At 44.6% G+C, this 21,741-nt stretch overlaps 1 protein-coding gene across 1 annotated transcript; it reads right to left on the reverse strand.

Annotated features, from left to right (window-relative positions):
- Positions 1-789: 789 nt before the first annotated feature.
- On the reverse strand, positions 790-5,786 carry RAMAC (RNA guanine-7 methyltransferase activating subunit). Its single transcript, XM_060260177.1, has 3 exons — positions 5,611-5,786; positions 3,809-3,985; positions 790-1,493 (listed from the first exon to the last, which is right to left on the reverse strand). Exons 1-3 carry the CDS (start codon positions 5,745-5,747, stop codon positions 1,295-1,297), a joined length of 513 nt encoding a protein of 170 aa, XP_060116160.1. The 5' UTR covers positions 5,748-5,786; the 3' UTR covers positions 790-1,294.
- Positions 5,787-21,741: the final 15,955 nt, after the last annotated feature.

A 21,741-nucleotide genomic window follows, 5' to 3' on the forward strand; every position in this document is an offset into this window, starting at 1 on the left:
TGCTAAAACCAATCTGCACCATTATCCCTTCCCTCCACAGACTCACCTCCTCTGCTCTGGTCTCCCAACTGAGATAAAGCCTTCTCTGTGTCTCACATAGAGTCACCTCACTTTATAAGGGCATGGTCTGTGACCAGGGAGTGGTGGGGGGCCTGAAAAGGAGCAGGTGGCTGAACAGATATATCCAAGATGTAGGATAGCTGCATATCCTTGACAATAACAGTTGAGCTTCCAGCACTGTCCCTGCATGTTCCCAGCAGACAGAAGACACAAGCAAGACCTCACGAACTGCTGATGGAGATGCCATGGCCCTGGTTTAGTAAATCCCTGGATTTTATGCCATGCTGAATTACTATACAGCTGCTAACTCTTTAAGGACCTTGAGAAATAAGGGGCTGGGAAAAAGAAGAAAGATTTCAATAGCAGAGTTCCCTCTTAAGCTGCAGAGTCTTGTGAGCAAAAATTCTGCTTTGTGAGCTACTGGCATTAAAGCTGTGAGCTACTGAATAAATTCGTGTGCTCTGGGGTTATCCTTCCTGAGCTAAGACAAAAATGTGTGAGCTGGAAGCTAAAAAATCTGTGAGCTAGCTCACACTAAGAGGGAACACTGGAAAAGACTGTTCTTCATGAATCTTGTATTAAGATTTCCTTTTAAAACTTCTGCATCTTTTACTGTTCTTTCCTTCTTAATTTGACATTTTAACTCATCAGTTTTTAGCAGGTTAAATGAAAGAATAAACCAGCAATGCCACATGGATTTATGAAAAACAATACATACATTTGGAATAATTACTCCTGAAAGCACAAGCCTATTTATTAGCAGTAGCCAGTGTTCCAAAAAATGCAACCTATATGTTTCTCTCCCACAACGAAAGATTAAAATTAGTAATACATCTACCCACTAGCAACAGCAAGGTAGGAGTCAGAATGTCAGAAAGAGCAGCCCTGCTTTTGTGCTAACAGCTCTTGACAAATACAAACCCAATTTATTTCCCCCCAAAACTGTTAAATATCAGTGGCCAGTGGCATAAAATGGGAAGCAGAAATGAACAGGAGGGCAGCAAAGCCACAGTTTTACCTTTTTGCAGTTCAGTTTCAAAACATCTGCTACCTTTGCTAAACTATATTGCAAAAATACATCAGCAAGCTTTGCGTTTAAAAAAAACAAACCACCAAACCTATTATATACAAACTCAAAACCTAACCAAATAAAATCAAGATTTCCATCTGAAGGAACAAAAGAGGGAGATTATGACACTGGAAATTCAACTGCAGGTTGAATCAATGGGTCCTATCAGTAACGACCATACTGAGGCCGTGAAGAGTAAGAGCTGTAACCGTAGTGGGACAACGGTCTGTGCTGGGGATAAGGTGGCTCTCTATATCGCTCGTAGCTGTTGCCCCAGCCTCTTTCTTGCCACTGACCAGACCGATAGCCTCCTTGCTGGTCATATCTCTCCCCTCTGCCTCTGAACTGTCTGCCATCTCTGAACCTGAAGAAGTGGGAAATGGAAGAACACACATATTAGCAAAGTGGTCGCACAGCACCTTCACGTTTTTCAAAGCACATCACATATATTGTTCAGGTAATCCCTGCACGAAACCAACTGCCTGAGGCTCAAGGAAGCATCCAAGAGACACTAATTTTGAACTGGAACCTGGAAAGCATCATCATGACACAAGACAGGTGAAAGATCTCTCCCCTTCAAGGAATTTGGGCCCACTTAGGGGAGAGGTCTTCTGGGAGAGGCCATTGGGGATTTGCAAGGTGGTCAGTACACAAATTCACCCAGCACTTCATAATAGCTCTCCAATTCGAAGCTAATGCAGGATTTAGGCTCATTTATTTATTTATTATTTATTTATTACATAAAACTTCTATCCCGCCCTCTCTGCAAGCGGACTCAGGGTGGCTTACAACATTCATTTACACAGTTAAGAATGATAAATCAATAAAATCAATAAAACATCAATACAATTTAAATTTTTTAAAAACTATTTCATGGTGCTGTATCATTACTATACTGGCGGTTCTGCTTTTCAGATGGTGATCACCGAGTACTCTAACTGATGTCAGGTGGCAGCTCACAGTTCTATGGTAAGTTGTAGCCATCGTGCTGTCCACCACCTTTCCCCACATTTGCCCTGAAGGACTTTACATTCAGCTAATCACCATCTGCTGGCTGTCCTGGCCCGAAGGACGCTTGTCTTGCCTCAACTAGAGCCAGGGCTTTTTCTGCCCTGGCTCCGGCCTGGTGGAACATGCTTCCATTGGAGATTAGGGCCCTACCTGATTTACTACCTTTTGTAGGGCCTGTAAAATGGAGCTGTTCTTCTAGGCCTTCAAGTGAGGCAGCAGACATCGAGTCTGGCCTCCCTGTTGCAGCAAACCATCATCTATCAGGTCTATTGGAACATCATTGGTTCCAGCTCTGTTTGCACTATGGCCTGATTAAATGAAGTAATTTATTATTTTAATTGTTTATTTACTTCTAATTTTATTACTTATTGTTATTGTTTAAATATGTTGTGATCTGCCCTGAGCCCACTCGCAGGATAGGGCGGACTAGAAATTAACAAAAATAAATAAATAAATAGGGAAGCTGCTGCTTTGGTGCATTCCAGAAATTGAAATGCTCTTGGATCCTCCGCCTTCCCACCCCACAGACAAGGAAATTCTCTGACAGCTGATTCTTACGCTGTTCTTCTAGAAGGCAACCTTCCCATCTAGCTCAGTGTTTTGCTTTAGGCAGTACACCTAAACTGATGAGAAGAACAGCCCACGGTTCCATTCTAGGGGACTGATCAACCGCTCATATTTTCCCTAATTTTTTTTCGAAAAAAAAGTGGAAGCTGATGGACTCCTGATTGTCTGGCCTGGTTTCTCCCTAACCCTGAGGAAAGCGCGAACGATTTCTAATGCACAACGTCCTTTTCTGTCTCCCAAGGTGCCTGTAGGCAAGATAAAGCTTAAAAGCTCTGGGAGGGCAGCCTGGAGTAAAAAATAAAAATAAAAAAGGATGACTTTGAATATTTTTGTAGGTACACTACCCCGGGTGCTTAGCAGAGGAAGATGAAATGTATTCAGCAGTCACAAAGAATCAAATGAAATGCAGGCCAGGCAACACAGAATATGTTGAACATGATCTAAGGATGCTCATGAAATATTTTTTGGACAATAACGGAAGGACTAATTGTTCAGTGTACTCAGCATTAATAATTAGGCCACAGAAAACTGGATCTTCAGTTTATTAAGGCAAAGGATTGGATCCCTTTTTTTCTGCTGAAAGAAAAATCACGTTGTTGACCAAGCAAGCAGTCGACTGCCCCCAAGGCCACTCTTTCAAGAGTTTCAGTTCATTCCTTTTGGCATAAAGAACACTTTGTCTCAGCCCTGCACAGAATGCAAAATCACTCATGGCGGCAATTTAGAAGAGTTCCATGACTCTTTTCTAACCTACTGGGTTGGAGAAAAATTATTTAGGGAAACTCACTCAGTGCAGAATTGGCAAGTGCTGGCCCAAGGGGACAAGTCTGCCCCTTGACAGATAATATCTGGGCCCTGATTTGCCAATCCCAAAGCAGAAAGATACTGAGAAAAGCAGGACCTGCAACCAAAGTTCTAACCAGCAATTTGTTTTTGAGAAATGACCAAGTGGTATTCTGGCTGCCACCTCCTCTTCAAAATAACACTAGCTGCTGATCAAAACAACACACTGAAAAGACAAATGTTGATATAACGCCTAAGGTATTTTTATTTTCCCTCTGTGAAACTAAGAAATCTATTTTAATAAAATAGAACCACTACCGATCTCTATATTGTTGATGACCCCCCGATCTGCTTCTCCAGTCTTCTATTAGGGGAGGTGGGTCTGCGGGGCGTTGGACGTATTTCTGATATTCCTTGTCTTCTGACGTAAATCGATGGGCAAACATCTTTTCATAATTCTGAAGGATCTCAAGTTTGGAAGGCACCTTGCGTTCTCTGATGAAAATACAAAAACAAAAAACTATCACCCTAAGTTTTGGCAAAATGGTTCTTACTGACATCAACCGTGAAGCTAAAATTGTTGACCAACTGGATTGACAAGATGGGTTAAACAGGGCTTTGTCTGGTTCTTCAAGCATGTAGTAAGAGCAGTTTTCCCCAGATATGTTGGCAGCTGCTGCTTTGTCATACTCTTGCATGTGCAGCCTTCAGTAATGCAGGCAATTTCAGTGACACTGGACAATTCACCTGCACAGCCACTCACAGCTCATTTCTATACAAGCCGCTCTATCTGGAGTGCACCACGGATGACCCTTCGGACTAATGCATTCCACCAGTTGCCTTCTGTGGGATTAATGACCTTGCTACAGGTTGGTCCCAGCTGTTCCCCCGCCCATCTCACCCACTTCACCACTTTACTACAAATCTCTGTCCCACATGGTTTTTGTACACCCAGGTCACTGATCCCCACAGATAACTTACTGGAGGAGACAAGCTACCCTGCCTTTTTCACTGGCAGAAATGTTGGTTGGATCCAATCTTATGTCTGGAGACACTTCTTAAGAATGCTGAAAATGGTTTAGAGAGGCAGAGTGATGACAAGGTGATGACAAGACCATTTCTTCCCCACTGTTGTTCCTGGTTTTGGAAACAATACTAGGACCCACAAAACGTGAAAAGCAAAATTGGTGTTCACCACCATCTTCCTTTAAATTGCTTTCAAACCTCTGGAGAAAAAAACTAGTCCAGCTTACTGTCCCAGACGAGTAGCCATATCCGACAAATGGTGGTGGGACACCAGATAGGGGAGGGACAGTGGCTCAGTGGTAGAGCATCTGCTTGGGAAGCAGAAGGTCCCAGGTTCAATCCCTGGCATCTCCAAAAAAGGGTCCAGGCAAATAGGTGTGAAAAACCTCAGCTTGAGACCCTGGAGAGCCGCTGCCAGTTTGAGAAGACAATACTGACTTTGATGGACCAAAGGTCTGATTCAGTATAAGGCAGCTTCATATGATATGGCCAACAGTCTATATTCAGTTATGTTCATAAATTGATTTTTATTTAATAGGTTTTTATCTTGTCCTCCTTCCAAGGAGCTTAGGTAGTGTACACAGTATGTGTGTATGCATTTCTTTTGCTTCCTAGAAAGTTTTCTTAAGGGATTTTAAAACATCTTTGATTTAACATTCACCCTGATCTTCCACCTGATCTCCACACCCCAGGACCGAGGGGAAAAACTGGGCCCTTTCCTCGTGGATAATGTCTTTTTAGGGCTTCTCCCTGCAATAGAACTGAGACTGATCTACTCTGCAATGCAATTATAGAGGCATACATCCCCCTCCCAACTTTGTACCAATCTTCAATAGGTCTGGTTTGCCTGTTGTGTGCCCGCATGTTCAACTGATATATATTTGAGTTGATTTTCTTAAAGAAAGATACACTGCAGTTAAAGCAGGCAGTTATAGGGACAACACATTGTTTTGAAAATAAATGAACAGCTCATTCTACTTGCGTTTAAGTGTTTGCATTGATTTATGGGCCTGCAGCACCCCCACTCCCCACAGTACAGCCCTATGACTCCCCACCAAAAGAAAAAAAATTCACAACCCAAGGGGGGAAGTTACCTGTTTAACCAGTCTTCTAATACAGGAGGTGGATCTGCAGGGCGATGGACATATTTCTGATATTCCTCATCTTCTAATGTAAATCGATGACTAAACATCTCCTCGTAACGTTGAAGGACATCAGGAGTAGAAGCCATTCTGAAATCTCTACAGATACAAAAGGTTACTTTGACAGTCAATTATCTGTGTAAATCAGAAGCCAGCACGAATTCTTGTTGTTCTGAGACACAGTAGTGAGCTCAACCACAAAACTGTCTCCGTGGGGCAAGCCCAATCACAAAAGTGCTGGGAAGTCCCCAAGTCCAGTTCTGCCCTACAACAGAGGCAGATGCTTCTGAATGAGCACTCTTTTGTCAATGTGTTTTGCTTCCTGAACTCTCCAGAAGTACCTAATGCTCCACAAAGGCAGAGGAAACCCAGGATCAGCTCTTTCGTTTTGAAGGATACTTTCAGTTTCTTAAGCACTGCACAACCACGGAGAGGTCTCCATGATCAGAGACAGAAGAAATAGGCAAGCCAAAGGTGAGCAGCTGTCCCAGCTCAGGGAGCTCATAGCTTTACTTCTTGGTTCACAGGTGGGAACCAAGGTAAAGAAGGGAGATGTATGTGTGTGCATGTGTGGTAACGGTGGTGGGGTTCCAGGGCAAATAGTGCAAATGCACCTGAAAGGAATAACACATTTGTTAAACTCCCAAGCGCATCTGCAGCAGCCCAAAATCACCAAGATGCAAGGAAGAACTAGCCATCTGCATTTGGTGGCATCTATACTTGGTGATCAAGCATTGCCTTCTTTTCAAAACTGTGATAAGCAGGGTTGCCAACTCTGGCCTGGGAAATTCCTGGAGAGATGCAAGTGGCACCTGGGAAAGGCAGAGTCTGGGGAGCAGGACAAACTCAGTGAGATGGGGAGGAGAGAAGGAGAAGAGATCACAGATTTCTGCCCTCTCCAAAACTGCCACTGCATCTCCGTAAATCAGTTGTTATTCCAGAACTCCGGACTCCTATCTGGAGATTAGTAATCCTATAAGTGAATACGAAGATAGTGCTCCCTCCACACATACATAAACCTTTTCAGATTAATGAATGAAGCACAGATTCCATATGGCACACACACATGCATTCCATGTTGCACATATGAACATACATATGAACATATGAAGCTGCCTTATACTGAATCAGACTCTTGGTCCATCAAAGTCAATATTGTCTACTCAGACTGGCAGCAGCTCTCCAGGGTCTCAAGCTGAGGTTTTTCACACCTATTTGCCTGAACCCTTTTTTGGAGATGCCAGGGATTGAACCTGGGACCTTCTGCTTACCAAGCAGATGCTCTACCACTGAGCCACCATCCCTCCCCAAATGTATGCAAGAACTAAAAAAATCTGGGGATTAAAAATTTACTATTCCAAAGGAAATTTTAATTTTTTGCAAAAGCTCACTATTCCAAAGGAAATGTTAAAACTGCCGTTGCGGGACGTGCGTGTCCCTTTAAGGCGCCCTAAATCCCACTGCCTAAACGGGGGGGGGGGGAGCAAATTCAACCACCCCCCAGCCGCAGGCCTGAATCGGGGCTTGTATTCAGCCCCCCTCGCTCGGCTCCAAGAGAGAAACAACCGAGAACCGCTCCCCTGCCTCGCGCACCCCCCGCGCCCGCGGAAAAGAGAAGAAGAAGCCGGCCCGCCTCACCCAGAGCCAGGCTGGGCCTCTGCCGCTCTCCTCTTCTCGCGCGCTGCGGCTCCCCACTTCCGCCTCCGTCCAGCCCCGCCTGTATGGGTGTGGCCTTGCCGCTGGTGGGCGGGGCTAGCCGCGGTTTAGGCCTTAAAGGGGGCGGGGCAGCCACGGCGCGCTTGATCTCTCAGGACGCGGCGTCGCCTGAGTGAGGAAAGAAAGAGGCGCTGCGTGGCGGAGACGGAAAAGAGCTCCTCGCCGCCGCCGCCTCGAGGCACGCAAGAAGGCAAGGAGTTCCCGTGTCCTCTGCCCCTCAGACGCAATGCCAAGGCATGGGGTGCCTTGAACATGTGCAGAGTGGCTATTAGCCACGGTATATATATGTGTGTGTGCATATGTGTGTATATGTGTATATATACACACACATATATATATATTGGCCACTGTGTGACACAGTGTTGGACTGGATGTGCCATTGGCCTGATCCAACATGGTTTCTCATGTTCTTATGAGTGTTTTTACCTCACGAATAGGCCCTCGCGCCGCTGCGGTGACGCCCGTGTACAACTGTCTGTATCCACTCCTATCCAAGTGGGAAGGTGGTTGCTTGCAGGCTTCAGGGCTCATAAATAAATGTGTGGCATCTATACTTGGTGATCAAGCATTGCCTTCTTTTCAAAACTGTGATGAGCAGGGTTGCCAACTCTGACCTGGGAAATTCCTGGAGATTTGCAAATGGCACTTGTGAAGGATGCCGGACTGAGCCCTCCTAGAGATGCTGCCAGCCTCCAGGTGGGACTTGGGGCTCCCCCGGAATTGCAGTTTACAGACTACAGAGATAAGTTTCCCTGGAGAAAATGAAGGCTTTGGAGGGTGGACTCTGGGGCATTGTTCCCTGGCTCTGCCCTCCCCAGGCTGCATTCACAAATCCCCAGGAGATTCCCGACCTAGATCTGGCAACCCTGTCCCCTGTCAGTGGTGAGGGGAGTCCTGCCCTGGCAACCCCATCCACTCTCTGCTTGACTTGCAGGCCAAGCAAAGCGAAACTGCATTTTATCTATTGAAATATTTCCCCACCACGTTTCTTCACATTCAGTAGCTGAAGGTGATATCAGTTGCAGGAGTTCAGCCTTTAATCTGATGGATTGGTTTTAACTGTGTGCTAAACTGTAGGTGTATATTTTGGCATTGTGGGAAGGTGGTATTATTTCTCATTGAGATTTTTAAACAAACAATGAACAGGAGGCAGTTTCCATACAATGTCTTCCAAAAGTACACTTTTCTTCACAGTGACCTTTAAATGTTAATTGTCTGACTTTTGAACATGCTTTTGTACTGAGGATAATTTTAAAGTCTATTCAGTCCAGGCTATTTCTTGGTGTCTCAGTGGTATCAGGACCAGTTTCTGAGCTAAGCATAAGACTCCAACTCCTTTCCAGGTCTCCTGCCCAAATTCTGCTCAATTTTCTTTGGCATCAAAACTGCTTCTTGCAGGCTGTGATGTCATCTTTTAAATTTTTTAAATTAATTTTTCAAACAAAACCCTCCCAAAGGAACAACTGCTCAAGACAAAGAAGAAAGAACCTTTATAGAACATAAGAAATGAGATTACAGAAAAATACAAAGGAAGACGATGTTGAATCAACTATTGACAGAGGGCTTAATATCCAAAAATGATGATGAAAATGCAAAGGTGAATGGTCAACTTTAACTTTAAGAGACTAGCAGATTTAAAATGAAAGGACAAAATATTGATTTTGTTGAAGGATGACTGGGGAAAGCAATAGCAAACCACCCCGTAAAAAGTCTGTAGTGAAAACGTTGTGAAAGCAACGTCATCCCAGAGTCAAAAACGACTGGTGCTTGCACAGGGGACTACCTTTACTTTTTTTTTCTTTATTGTAAAAAAATACTATTAATCAACTATCTAAGGAAGGGTGGGTGTGGGGAGGGAGAAGCTTGGAGAGGATGAATCCCCTAAAGGTGCCACAGCATGGCATAATTGAAAATAACTTAAGCTGTCTTACTTCAGAATTGGGTGAGACTTGGGATGTAAATCAAAAGTGCAAGTAAGTGGATTCCATTCCAGAAGCTTCCCCTGACCTGAGGAACTAAACAGGGATGCCCCCATCATCCCTGCTTCTTGTCCTCTTACTAGAACCCTTAGCAACTGTCATAAAGACTAATAACCATATTAAAAAAGGTAAAGGTAGTCCCCTGTGCAAGCACCAGTTGTTTCCGACTCTGGTGACGTTTTCACAGCAGACTTTTTACATGGTGGTTTGCCATTACCTAGAGGTCTAGAAATAAATGGTCAAATACATGCAATCAATATGTTTGCTGATGAAGTGGCAATATGAACTGTAAATCCTAAAGAAGCTTTACCAGAATTAATGAGAGAGTTCCATGAATATGGAACAATAGCAGGACTATGTATTAATTATAAAAAGTCTGGGATGATATATATAAATATTAAATGACAAACACAATGTGAAATTCAAAATTACTTAGGTACCCCAATACATCATAAATCATTTAAATATCTGGGGATAATTATTTTGAATAATTTAAATAAATTTCAGCAGTTAAACTTCCATCCAGTGGTCTGACAGATAAGAAAAGATGTTAAAAGATGATCCCACATCCACTTGTCAATTATGGACAGAACCGGTGCTATAAAAATGGTGGCGTTGCAAAGTATGCTGGCATCTTTTGATTCTTTCTTATGCTTCTGTAAATCACAGTGCCAGGCGTGTGTCATTCTTCCATTTACTTTCAAAGTTGCAAAAGTAAAGATTATCTCCCCGTAGAGAAATGAATGATTTGTGTTTATGCATTAATTTTGGTTCTGGGCATGCTTCCCAAATTGAAAAAGAGGCACTGATAATGGACAGTTGCAACAGAATGCCTCTTTTAAGGACAATTTATTATATTCCACGTCTGACTTGGAAGAGGTTGAATTATCTGATTGTACAGACTTTTGAGACATGGCAGAGTTAACTGCAGCAAGAAATAGCTGATTGGAAGGTCAGAGCTATAGTGGGCGGCCTCATTCTGTGGATGGGTGATTTGGACTCTTGGGAACCCCTAAGGGTTTAATTAATTTATTTGTGACTGCATGATATTAGGATCTTCCCCACCCGCCCCAAGCTGTAAGCACACACCTTGGGAATTTCTGTCATTATAATTCTATAGGTAAAATCAGATCTCAGAAGATTCTGGGACAATCTACAAAGCTCTGAAGTACTTCTGTGGTTCTTGTTGTGAAACTGATATAAATAAGAGGTGATCAATATATTGTGCACAGTGTTCAAAATGGCAATTTATCAAACTTGAATTCCAGAAAAACTGCCTAACCCCTTCCCCCAACATTTCCTGGAAATAGAATTATTATTATTTCATCCGTTCAACATAAAAACAATTTTACAGGCAGTTAACATTTAAAGGTCAGTCTTAAGTGATGTGCACACAGCCAAGAATATATACACCCTGGTCAAAGAACAGAACTTACATATGTCAAGACGTGCAGCTTAAAGCCCATGTCACTCTGGCCCCACATGTGCAGACCCAAGAGCACATGCGAGAACTTCGCACAAACAGCCAACAGATGCCAGGGGGGTGGGGGTGGGGAGCGGATTGCCTAGAGTGACTTCCCTAAACTCTTACAAATACCAGACACAAATACCACACACAAATACCAGATACCTCAACTTTACAGATGCAACTGGAATTGCAGAGACAAGGTACTTTGCACAGGTAATTAGCAAAGTGGGAGACACACCCCTGATATAGCCAACCCTCCAAGAGTTTATAGGGCCTACTCTAAGCTCTAGGAGGACTGGCTACAACAGGGGTGTACAGTGACTCACACACAAGTCACCGACCAGGCCGGTCTAAAACCAACTCATCAGGGGCTGGCAACTTGCTTGGTATGTCAATAAAGCCACATCTCAATGGTTCCACCAGCTTCCCACCCCTCCCCGAATGCCTTGATTTTAAAGAGAAAAGGCTCCTGTCAATCCTCTGCCCTTCCCACCGAAACATCTCCAGAGGGTATGCAATGCACTCTGACACCTGTGGGCCATGCAGTGGTAGATGAATGGAAAAAGAAACCTTCACACCCAATAGTTCAAAGCAGTGCAGGGCTGGCCCTAGACTATCTAGTACCCTAGGCAAGGCTAACTTCTGGCGCACACACACACACCTGTACTGATAACCAGTTTTCAAAAACAGATGAATTGTGGGGGAAATGAAAAGCACAAAACTTGAAATTGCTCCCTGACCTGAATAGCCCAGGTCGCTGAGTCACATGGGGGGCTCCCAATTCGGCCCCCCAGAAGGCCTGCACTCTAGGCAATCACCTAGTTTGCCTAGTGGCAGGGCTGGCCCTGAGTGCATCCCACAAAAAGAATTCAAGGTGAGCAGTTTGCAAGAAGGGTGGTCCTCTTGTTGATAAATGCTCAGTTGCAAGAATTCTCCCCCTTGTGCTCTGGCAAAGGCGAGAAGGGAGCATAACTGCCTCTACAGGCAAACAGGAGGCACTTGTTCCACCTTTGCTCCCACTGTCAGACACTCAACTTATTTTCCTTGCAGGTCACATGGCAGCAGAACAAACAGCAAATGGCAAGAATTTCGCTGGTTCTAGGATGCGTGAGTAATATCTTGGTCACTGTATTGTCTTGCAAAATGACTGAGGTGCCAAACATATACACAAAGGGGAATGTACGTTGAGGAGTGGGGTGCTAAGCTGAGATGTGCAGAATGGAAAAACACAAAACGGGGTGGTAGAGCATCTGCTTTATGGGCAGAAGGTTTCCAGTTTAATCTCTGGTATATCTAGTTAAAAGGATCACATGGTAACTGATGTGAAAGAACTCAGACTCTAGAAAGAGCCACTGTCATTCTGAATAGACAATACTGATCTTGATAGACCAGTGGTCTGATTCAATATACGGCAGCTTTATGTATTCCCAGTGCATGGTTCTTTCTCACTAAACTTAGGAATCCATAATATGCTGTTAAACATGCAAACTCTCTGCTGCAGCTGCTCCTGATTACTATCCCCATCTCTCCCTTGTCTCCTGATAGGCAACCACCAAGCCATTCAGTTACAATTACAGAGAAAGATATACCCCATTCTCAGTGGAAGCCCACAGTTTCTTTGTGGCACTTCCAGAAAAGTTGAAATGCTGCAAGTCAAGTGACAGGTGTAATGTAATAGGTGATTCCAAAGACATTTTGTAATATTGTCTTTTTAAGGGGATTTGTGTGTCCACTGAATGGAGACAAAGGTGCATTCCCTCCCTATGCTCCATTTGCAAAGGAACTGGTTATTTTAGACAGTCTTGGAGAGTCCTGTTTGGCTTACCATCATTTCCATCATCATGGTTATCTGCAGTGTTCCCTCTAAGCTGCAGAGTCTTGTGAGCAAAAATTCTACTTTGTGAGCTACTGGCATTAAAGTTGTGAGCTACTGCATAAATTATTGTGCTCTGGGGTCATCCTTCCTGAGCTAAGACAAAAATGTGTGACCTGGAGGCCAAAAATCTGTGAATAGCTCAGGCTAACTCAGCTTAGAGGGAACACTGGTTCTCTGATAAAGAATCACAGTTGCTCTTGGCTGTCATCACGAAGACCATACAGTGGGAGAGAGCCAGTGAGTTCTTTGCTGTAACAATTGCTCCTGCCTGTCCCTTCTGCACTGGAGCACTAGCAAAGAGGGGCAGGGCAGGTCCCAGCAGTTCATCCATCCTAGTTAGTGCCGATGTGATGATAAATCAAACATTTGAGTTGCCACAGAGCGTCAGATGGAAGGAATCGTAGCAAGGAGTCCCATTAAAGTAACTGACAGATTTAATAAACACGGGGGGACTGGGCATACCATAAAGCATCTAGGGAAACAAACAGATCAAACAATTACCTGTGTGGCTAGTGGTTAGCTATTGCAATCGTCATCTTTTGATTTTCTCCAGGGGTGGAACTTGGTTCACAGCAATGCCTGCTGTAAATTTGCCACTGTAGCCAGTGTGGTGTAATGGTTGCAGGAGGGTCTGGGAGATTCAGGTTCAAATCCCCGTTTTGCCATGGAAGTTTGCTCGATGACATTGAGTCAGTCACAGTCTCAGCCTAGCCTACTTCACATGATCGTTGTGAGGATAAAATGGAGGAAAGGAGAACAGTATAACCTTCTTTGGGTCCTCAAGGAGGAGAAAAGCAGGGTATAGTGAAATAAATATAGTTGTGTGGTTCTGCCTTTCCTTGCCTTGCAAAAAAAGGCTGTTTCCTTTCACACAGGCATCCACATAAATATACTGTGTGCAGTGTTATTAGTGGTGTGTACATGTGTGTGAAACCACTGTCACCCCAGCAGACAACATCCTGGGAAGCCTCTGAATTCTTATGTATGGTTTCTGAGCTGTAGGCCACAGTGGGATGTGGTGTGTGGAAAGGTACTACTGCTGTCTGTCCCTAGAGTCATGCTTGTGACCTAGGTGTGTATGGGTAGGGTGATGGCATTATTGTATTCACACTGACACTGCCTATTGCTTGATCCTTTCTATAACTTGGGTGAGTCACATTCTCACAGTGTTTTTATAGGGTGCAAAAATGGAAATTGAGATGGCAAATTGATGTATGCCTCGTTGAGTTCCTTAGGGAAAGTGTTAGATTAAAAACACATATAATAAATATATACACAGGTAATGCGAGAACTTTCGTCATTAAGAGACACAGACTGGTGAATGATGGTGAAGTTGCCCTGGCCACTGTGTGGTTATGTTAGGATTATGACTGTGATATGCTGACCGTAGCCCTGACAAAGCAGTTGCTGAGTGCAGTGGGACCATGGGATCAACTTTCTAAAGGTACAAACAGTTCTGGCTTTAAAAGGGGGGGGGGGAATCCACATCTGTGTACCCAGATTGGATGCAGCTCTGAATGTGATTTGTTCTTTAGACTGCTGTATTGGCTGTATCTAAAAATAATGCATACCTCTTTATATTAAATGTGTCTTTGAGAATATTACGAACTGCCTAAGTAAACACTTAGAAACGAATCTTGATCTCTCAGCACCAACATTCAGGGCTCATCTTATGGTTTAAAACAGCAGAACATTTTAATTAAACTAAAGAGAGAAGCTCAAAGTGTAGCTCTACCAATAGAACAGTATTCAAGAATAAACATACTTAGGATTAGGCTGCATGGCTGCCATTTTGGGCATACTGAAAGCCTACTGAAATTAATGGGATTTACTTTTGGGGAAATATGGATCAGATCAAGCTGCTAAGCTCTGTTAATGTAACTGAAGGCAAATGGAACATGCCTGGGAAACATATCTGTTGTTTGCCTCATTCTCCCCCCTCCCCCCCCCCAAAACAAACCCCTAGAGATTGTTTAGAATGCAAACAGCAATGTTATTGACACATGCAAGGATTTGTTTAGGAAAACATGACCCCCCCCTACTTTAGATAGCAGATTTTGGTGCCAAGTATTTAAAATCTGCTGTGGGGGGGGGGGGTTGCCGCTGGAGCCAGGTGAGTAGAAACATTATTTGTATTTTCTTTCTCAGATCCAACCACTCTTTACGCCAGTCCTGCAGGCAGCCTATTTCCGCTTGAGGGCTAATTAAGAACCCCTGCTCCCTGAACTACTACAGTTTCATCAGATGTTGATATCTGACATATAGTCTCCTTAATCTGGAATGTGGAACATCAGTATTCTCATCTGTATTATTTGGAGTGTCTGTATGCAGACCAAGAACTCAGTATTGCTCTTTCACAACTTCTCTTCATTTGAGTGGAGCTTGTGTGGGAGGGCTTCTCACTGGATTCTGTCCTAATAATTCCTTGCAATTCCAGATGTGTTGTTTCTGGTAGACTCAGGTTTTCTGAAATTGCAGTTGCAATCAAGGAAACATTTCATCTGAGCCCTGATATATGATGTGGCACAGCTGTGTTTTAGAATACTAGGTCTTCTGGCATCTCCCCCTGCCATACACAAATACACATGATACTTCTTCCATTTGGAGCTGTGTGTGTATGTTAACAGTCAGACCCCTTCTCTCGCTGAAGGGCAGTTTATATATACATATATACATATTAGCTCAAAAATCATAAGCTACAATGCACTGCCTGGCCTAAAATGATGCAAAAGTGATGCCAGCCGACAAACGTGGACATATAGTTTAGAAGTGTGGGTCAGAGCAGCTGTCCCACTAACAACCTCCTTCCCACCTTAAAGAGAGGCATAATGTAGGACAAAGGGTCTCCCAAAAAATCTTGCCTCACCTTGGACTAATCTTCTCAAGACCCAGCCTCACTTCTCCTCACCCATTTACCCTAATTAAGCAGCACTTAACACTATTCACAAAACCTGGTAGCTTTTCCCATCCAGTACTTACAGGATCATCAAGCACCATTAACACCTATAGTTCACCTCAGGTAAACCCATCAAAGTTTCCCCAAATCATTGTCCACCTTCAAAAAACCATATTGTTTTGGGGGCCAATACATCAATTTGCAGCAGGGAGTGTTTTGTTCCATAAAGTATGTCATCCTGCTCCATAGCAGTGTGTCATTGTGTTCTCAGCGCCAAACCTCATACCCCCAAATCTGTTTCAGTTCTCTGTTCTTCACTCCATGAAATGCTGGTCATTTTGCTGCTGCCTCCATGGACCTTATTCTTCAGGACTAGTAACTATAGCCTTCCCCAAAATTGCTTTCTCTTATTGTCTCCTGATTTCTTCTTAGCTAGTTTGTGTGTTTTCCAAGTATTTGTATGTGGGTGATTTGCCCTTTTATTCCTATTTCAGTAAAACCCCTTCCAGTTGAACGCACCTGACTGGTTTCTTTATAGAGTTCTCTAAGGGAAAAGTCCCCATAAACATTGGTGGAGAATCCCTTGCTTTGTCTCCTTTAAAGCTAATTTCCTCCAATTAAATAGGAGACTGCCTCTTTGGGTAACAATACTTCTGCCTGCCCAGTGCAGCAACTTAATGCAATTGAAGAAGAAGTCTCTAACGTGCAAGCACTTATATGCCACAGTAAAAATGCCACAGTAAAAATGCCACAGTAAAAATGCCACATGATTCTTTGTTGCTCTGGATGCAGCAGGCTAATGTGGCTATTCTTCTAGATCGTACCTTTCAGAATATCAAATAGATAAATGTTAATTATGACATTTCTTAAAGAATAATTTATATGCCTCCTGATTTTGCATTAATTGGACCTACACACAATATTAAATGCAAGTTCCTCAATATTGATTTGTCTTAGCAGTAGTATGTGCAAAAAGGATCTAGGAGTCTTAGTGGATCATATACTGAATATGAGTCAACAGTGTGATGTGGTGGCTAAAAAGACAAATGCAGTTTTGGGCTGTATCAACAGGAGTATAGTGTCCAGATCATGTGATGTGATGGTATCGCTTTACTCTGCTCTGGTAAGACCTCACCTGGAGTATTGTGTTCAGTTTTGGGCACCACATTTAAGGATATAGACAAGCTGGAACGGGTCCAGAGGAGGGCGACGAAGATGATGAGGGATCTAGAGATCAGGTCCTATGAAGAAAGGTTGAAGGAGCTGGGGATGTTTATCCTGGAGAGGAGGCAGCTGAGAGGTGATATGATCACCATCTTCAAGTACTTGAAGGGCTGTCATCTAGAGGATGGTGTGGGATTGTTTTCTGTGGCCCCAGAAGGTAGGACCAGAACCAATGGGTTGAAATTAAATCAAAAGAGTTTCCAGCTCAACATTAGGAAGAACTTCCTGACCGTTAGAGCAATTCCTCAGTGGAACAGGCTTCCTCGGGAGGTGGTGGGCTCTACTTCCTTGGAAGTTTTTAAACAGAGGCTAGATGGCCATCTGACAGCGATGAAGAGCCTGTGAATTTAGGGGGAGGTATTTGTGAATTTCCTGCATTGTGCAGGGGGTTGGACTAGATGACCCTGGAGGTCCCTTCCAACTCTATGATTCTATGATAACTTGAAAATCAGAAATGTTTACGCAGACCAGAACACTCACAGAGATTGAAAGGACAACTAACCAAAGAAAGCCCAACCTATTTACTTAGATTAAATTATGCCTTTTAGCCTGGTATAATCTGAAGATTGCACAAAGATCTGTGTAACTTCTTTCTTGTAGATTGTGTATGGGAGGGAGGGAGGGAGGGGGGAGTTGTATGGCATTTTGGAAGTAGATTTTAAGCAGATGGACAAAGAGACAGGAAGGATGAGCCAGCGTACACCAGATGGACATGATTATATTCAAATACTTGGGTGAAGGTTAGTCTCCTACTGGGGGGAAAAATCAATACACTCTCACAGCAAATTGTCTTAGACCCGTGCCAGTCTGGCTTCCGACCGGGCCACGGGACGGAGACGGTCCTGGTCGCCTTGGTGGACGACCTCCAGCGGCAACTGGATCGAGGCGGTGCGGCAATACTGATGTTACTAGATCTGTCGGCTGCGTTTGATACAGTCGACCATCGGTTGCTGATCCACCGCCTCGCCGACATAGGGGTTGAGGGGCTAGCCTTACAATGGCTTTCCTCCTTCCTCATGGGTCGGGGACAGAGGGTGGCGATTGGGGGTGAGCGATCCCAGAGGCGCACACTAGACTGTGGGGTGCCCCAGGGAGCAGTTCTCTCCCCGATGTTATTCAACATCTATATGCGCCCCCTCGCCCAGATTGCCCGGAGATTTGGGCTGGGTTGCCATCAATACGCAGATGACACCCAGCTCTATCTACTAATGGACGGCCGGCCCGCCTCCGCCCCGGGGAACCTGGATCGGGCTTTGCGGGCTGTTGCAACGTGGCTTAGACTGAGTGGGCTGAAGTTAAATCCAGCGAAGACAGAGGTTCTCCATGTGGGTCGTGGCACTCTGGGGAAGGAAATATCTCTCCCGGCCTTTGACGAGGCGCCGCTGAAGACGGCGCAGCGGGTAAAGAGCCTGGGCGTCTTACTGGAGCCTTCATTATCAATGGAGGCCCAGATAACAGCCACTGCCAAATCAGCCTTCTTCCACCTGAGGCGGGCGAGGCAGCTGGCCCCTTTCCTAGAGCGTCAGGACCTAGCAATGGTGATCCACGCGACGGTCACCTCAAGATTGGACTACTGTAACGCTCTCTACATGGGGCTGCCTCTGTACCGGACCCGGGAGCTGCAGCTAGTGCAGAACGCGGCGGCCAGGCTGCTACTTGGTCTCCCAAGATGGGAGCATATACGGCCAGGGCTGCGCGGACTGCACTGGCTGCCAATCGTATACCGGATCCAGTACAAAGTGCTGGTCATAACCTTTAAAGCCCTATATGGCCAAGGACCGACCTACCTGAGGGACCGTCTCTCCCCATATGAGCCCCAGAGAGCACTGAGGTCAGTGGGGAAAAGCAGACTGAATATCCCTGGGCCAAAAGAAGTTAAACTTCAAAGCACCCGCACCCGGGCCTTTTCTGTTGCGGCCCCACAACTCTGGAACCAACTCCCAGAGGAGGTGCGGGCCCTGCGGAACTTAGACCAGTTCCGCAGGGCCTGCAAGACCGCCCTCTTCAAACAGGCGTTCACCAATAACTGAATTAATGTTTACCGCCAGATTAGTAACGTTTACCGCCAATGTTGACTTAGGAATGTTTTAATTAATTATTGATTATTGACTGATTTTAATGTGAATTTTAATGTGAATTTAATGTTTTTATTACTATTGTTTACCTGAAATGCTGTTAGCCGCCCTGAGCCTGCTTCGGCGGGGAGGGCGGGATATAAATAAAATTTTACATTACATTACATTACATAATGAATAATCTTGATAATGATAATGACATTGTTTGTATTATGAGCAATACAGTGAAAAAAACATGACATAAATCATAGAATGACAGTGTTACGTTGCTTTCCCTGTACATCAAAGGCTGTCATAGGGAAAGTTCTTTGTTACATCTGTGAAAAATGGATTTGGGATTAAAAATAAATATATACTACATGACAAGTCTATACAGATTTATGTATGCAACTTCATTAAGTAGCAGCTTTTGATACAGCTGTTTTGTGCCAGACCACAAAAGAGCAAACATATTTTATTTCAAAAAATTTTCTTCTCAGTGTGTTTGAATGAAAATGTAGGGCTATAGAAATAAGAGTGATTCAGGATATGTGTGTGGTAAATCTGTTAGTCAAACTCATTGTGGGTTCTCAAATTATCTTCAAGGGAGCTCTTTGAGAGCTTTCTTCAATAAGATCAGTAAGAGCAGAGAAGCTTATTCACTACATCTAGTCTCCCCTGCGCAGTGTCAGACACAGAGGCAAAAAAAAGACAAGTATAGTTCAAGATCTTTATTCCAGCATCATGACCAGATACAGGCCTTGTCATAACTGGCTATTCCAACAGTTCCTTATCCTTATAAACCTTTGCCCTGACCGTTAAAATGAAGTGATTCTGACATTCTGCCCCTCTAGGGCCCCCTCCCCCTGGGCTTATCGGCATGCTTGTTGTAAAAGTCTTTAATCAGATCTTTACAGTTCGTATCTTTGGAGCTGACCCATTCAGCTTGGCTTAGGGAGAAGTGAGTCCATTTGATAAGGTAAAACAGTTCACTACTTTTGATCTTGGCATCGAGAATTTCCTGCACTTCATGATGAATCTGACCACAAAACAGAGTCGGGGTTGGTGGTTCCATCTGGGGGTGCCATGACGAGGGCCCAGGGTCCTTCTTCAGATAACTGGCATGAAAACAAGAGTGGACATGTTTAAGGTTTTTTGGCAATTCTAATTCAATGGTTACTTTATTTATAATCTGTTTGATTGGGAAAGGCCCCAAATACTTCATCCACAACTTTTTGCAGTTCTGTGCATTGGATAAATGCTTGGTTGAAATATATGCTTGCTTGTCAATAACCTCATCCCTTTTGCTGTCGTGTTGAGGGAGGCGGGACAATGCATCCACCAGGAAGTTCAGTTTCCTGGGAATGTGATCCAGCTTGAAATTGAACCGCTGGAATAATCCCACCCTCTGCACTTGTTTATTGTTGAGGTTTCGGGTGGCATTGAGCACGGCCAGATTTTTGTGGTCTGTCTATAGTTCGAATGGCTCTCTCGCACCCTCTAGGTAATGCCTCCATTTTTCCAGGGCAAGCTTTATGGTGGAGGCTTCCTTGTCCCACACTGACCAATTACACTCGGTTGGGCTGAATTTTTGGGACAAGTATGTGCAAGGGTGCAGCTGGCCATCCGGGCCTTCTTGGAGCAATAAGGCTGCGTGGGCGACGTCACTTGTGTCACATTGCACCACAGACCTTTTATTCTCATCAGGGTGTGTTAGGTAGGGCTCGGACATAAACCGAGCCTTCAGTTCCCCAAATGCCTTTTGACACTCTCCTGTCCATGGGAGACTGGAGTTGCCCTTTGAGGCTTGCATCTCTTCTCGGAGTTGGCTGCTCTGGCTGGCAAGGACTTCTTGCACCCATTCTGCAGCACCGTTCCTCGATCCATTTGTCCGGGGGTACTCCCCTCCGCTCTCGTCTCCTTGGAACCCCCACGGGTGGTAAGACCATTGTAGTCCCAAGAGTTGTTGTTGTTGTTGGGGATCCTCTCTCAGATCTCCGATAATACTCTCCCAGAAATCCATAGAGCCCCAATCCCTTCAATGGACCGTCATGGTAGCCGGAGTAACCCGCGGCCCCTTGGGCTTGGGTTCCTCCTCTTCGGTGGTTTTGGTGGTTCCCGTAGTTTGATCCTGTTCACCAGCCATTGTGGTCTGGGGTTAGGCCAGTTCGGGATAAAGGGAGTTCCGACAAAATGTCAGACCCAGAGGCAAGAAAAAGACAGGTATAGTTTAAGATCTTTATTCCAGCATCATGGGCAGATACAGGCCTTGTCGGAACTGGCTATCCCACCAGTTCCTTATCCTTATAAACCAGGGGTGGCCAACGGTAGCTCTCCAGATGTTTTTTGCCTACAACTCCCATCAGCCCAAGCCAGCGTGGCCAATGGCTGGGGCTGATGGGAGCTGTAGGCAAATAAACATCTGGAGAGCTACCGTTGGCCACCCCTGTTATAAACCTTTGCCCTGACCGTTGTAATTCAAGCCAAGCGTGCCAAACTAAAGCAGGGAATTTTGCATGGGTTTTCAGTTACTCATTACCCCAGGTGTCCGTTATCAGTCCCCTGGTTACATCTCTCCAGCTCTCCTGACCTTGGTTGCGTAGTAACTAGCCAGTTCCCAGACATGCCACCCTCCCTTCAGATAAGCAGCAAGAAGCTTCAAAGCTAGCATAGCAAAGCACAGCATTAGCATTGTATAATTGGATACATATGGCAAGAGGAACGGACTGGAATAAAACAAAATGGAGTGACTCTTGACACGCAGTCCATAGCCACAGGGAAATACTTCAGGGTGTGCCCCAGGCAGTGACAGCTTAACAGCATGTGCTACCTGAGGCTGCCACCTCTGGCTAACCCCCTTGCGTCTGTCC

Source organism: Heteronotia binoei, chromosome 19, assembly GCF_032191835.1.
Source record: "Heteronotia binoei isolate CCM8104 ecotype False Entrance Well chromosome 19, APGP_CSIRO_Hbin_v1, whole genome shotgun sequence".
NCBI lineage: Eukaryota > Metazoa > Chordata > Lepidosauria > Squamata > Gekkonidae > Heteronotia > Heteronotia binoei.

What these genes read in the sequence shown, in the direction of transcription:
- RAMAC (XM_060260177.1), bottom strand. Translation starts at nt 5,747, where the DNA reads ATGGCTTCTACTCCTGATGTCCTTCAACGTTACGAGGAGATGTTTAGT. An exon ending in TTAGAAGACTGGTTAAACAG is followed by an intron (nt 3,986 to 5,610) that starts GTAACTTCCCCC and finishes TATTTTCATCAG; the next exon opens with AGAACGCAAGGTGCCTTCCA. An exon ending in CATCAACAATATAGAGATCG is followed by an intron (nt 1,494 to 3,808) that starts GTAGTGGTTCTA and finishes CCACTTCTTCAG; the next exon opens with GTTCAGAGATGGCAGACAGT.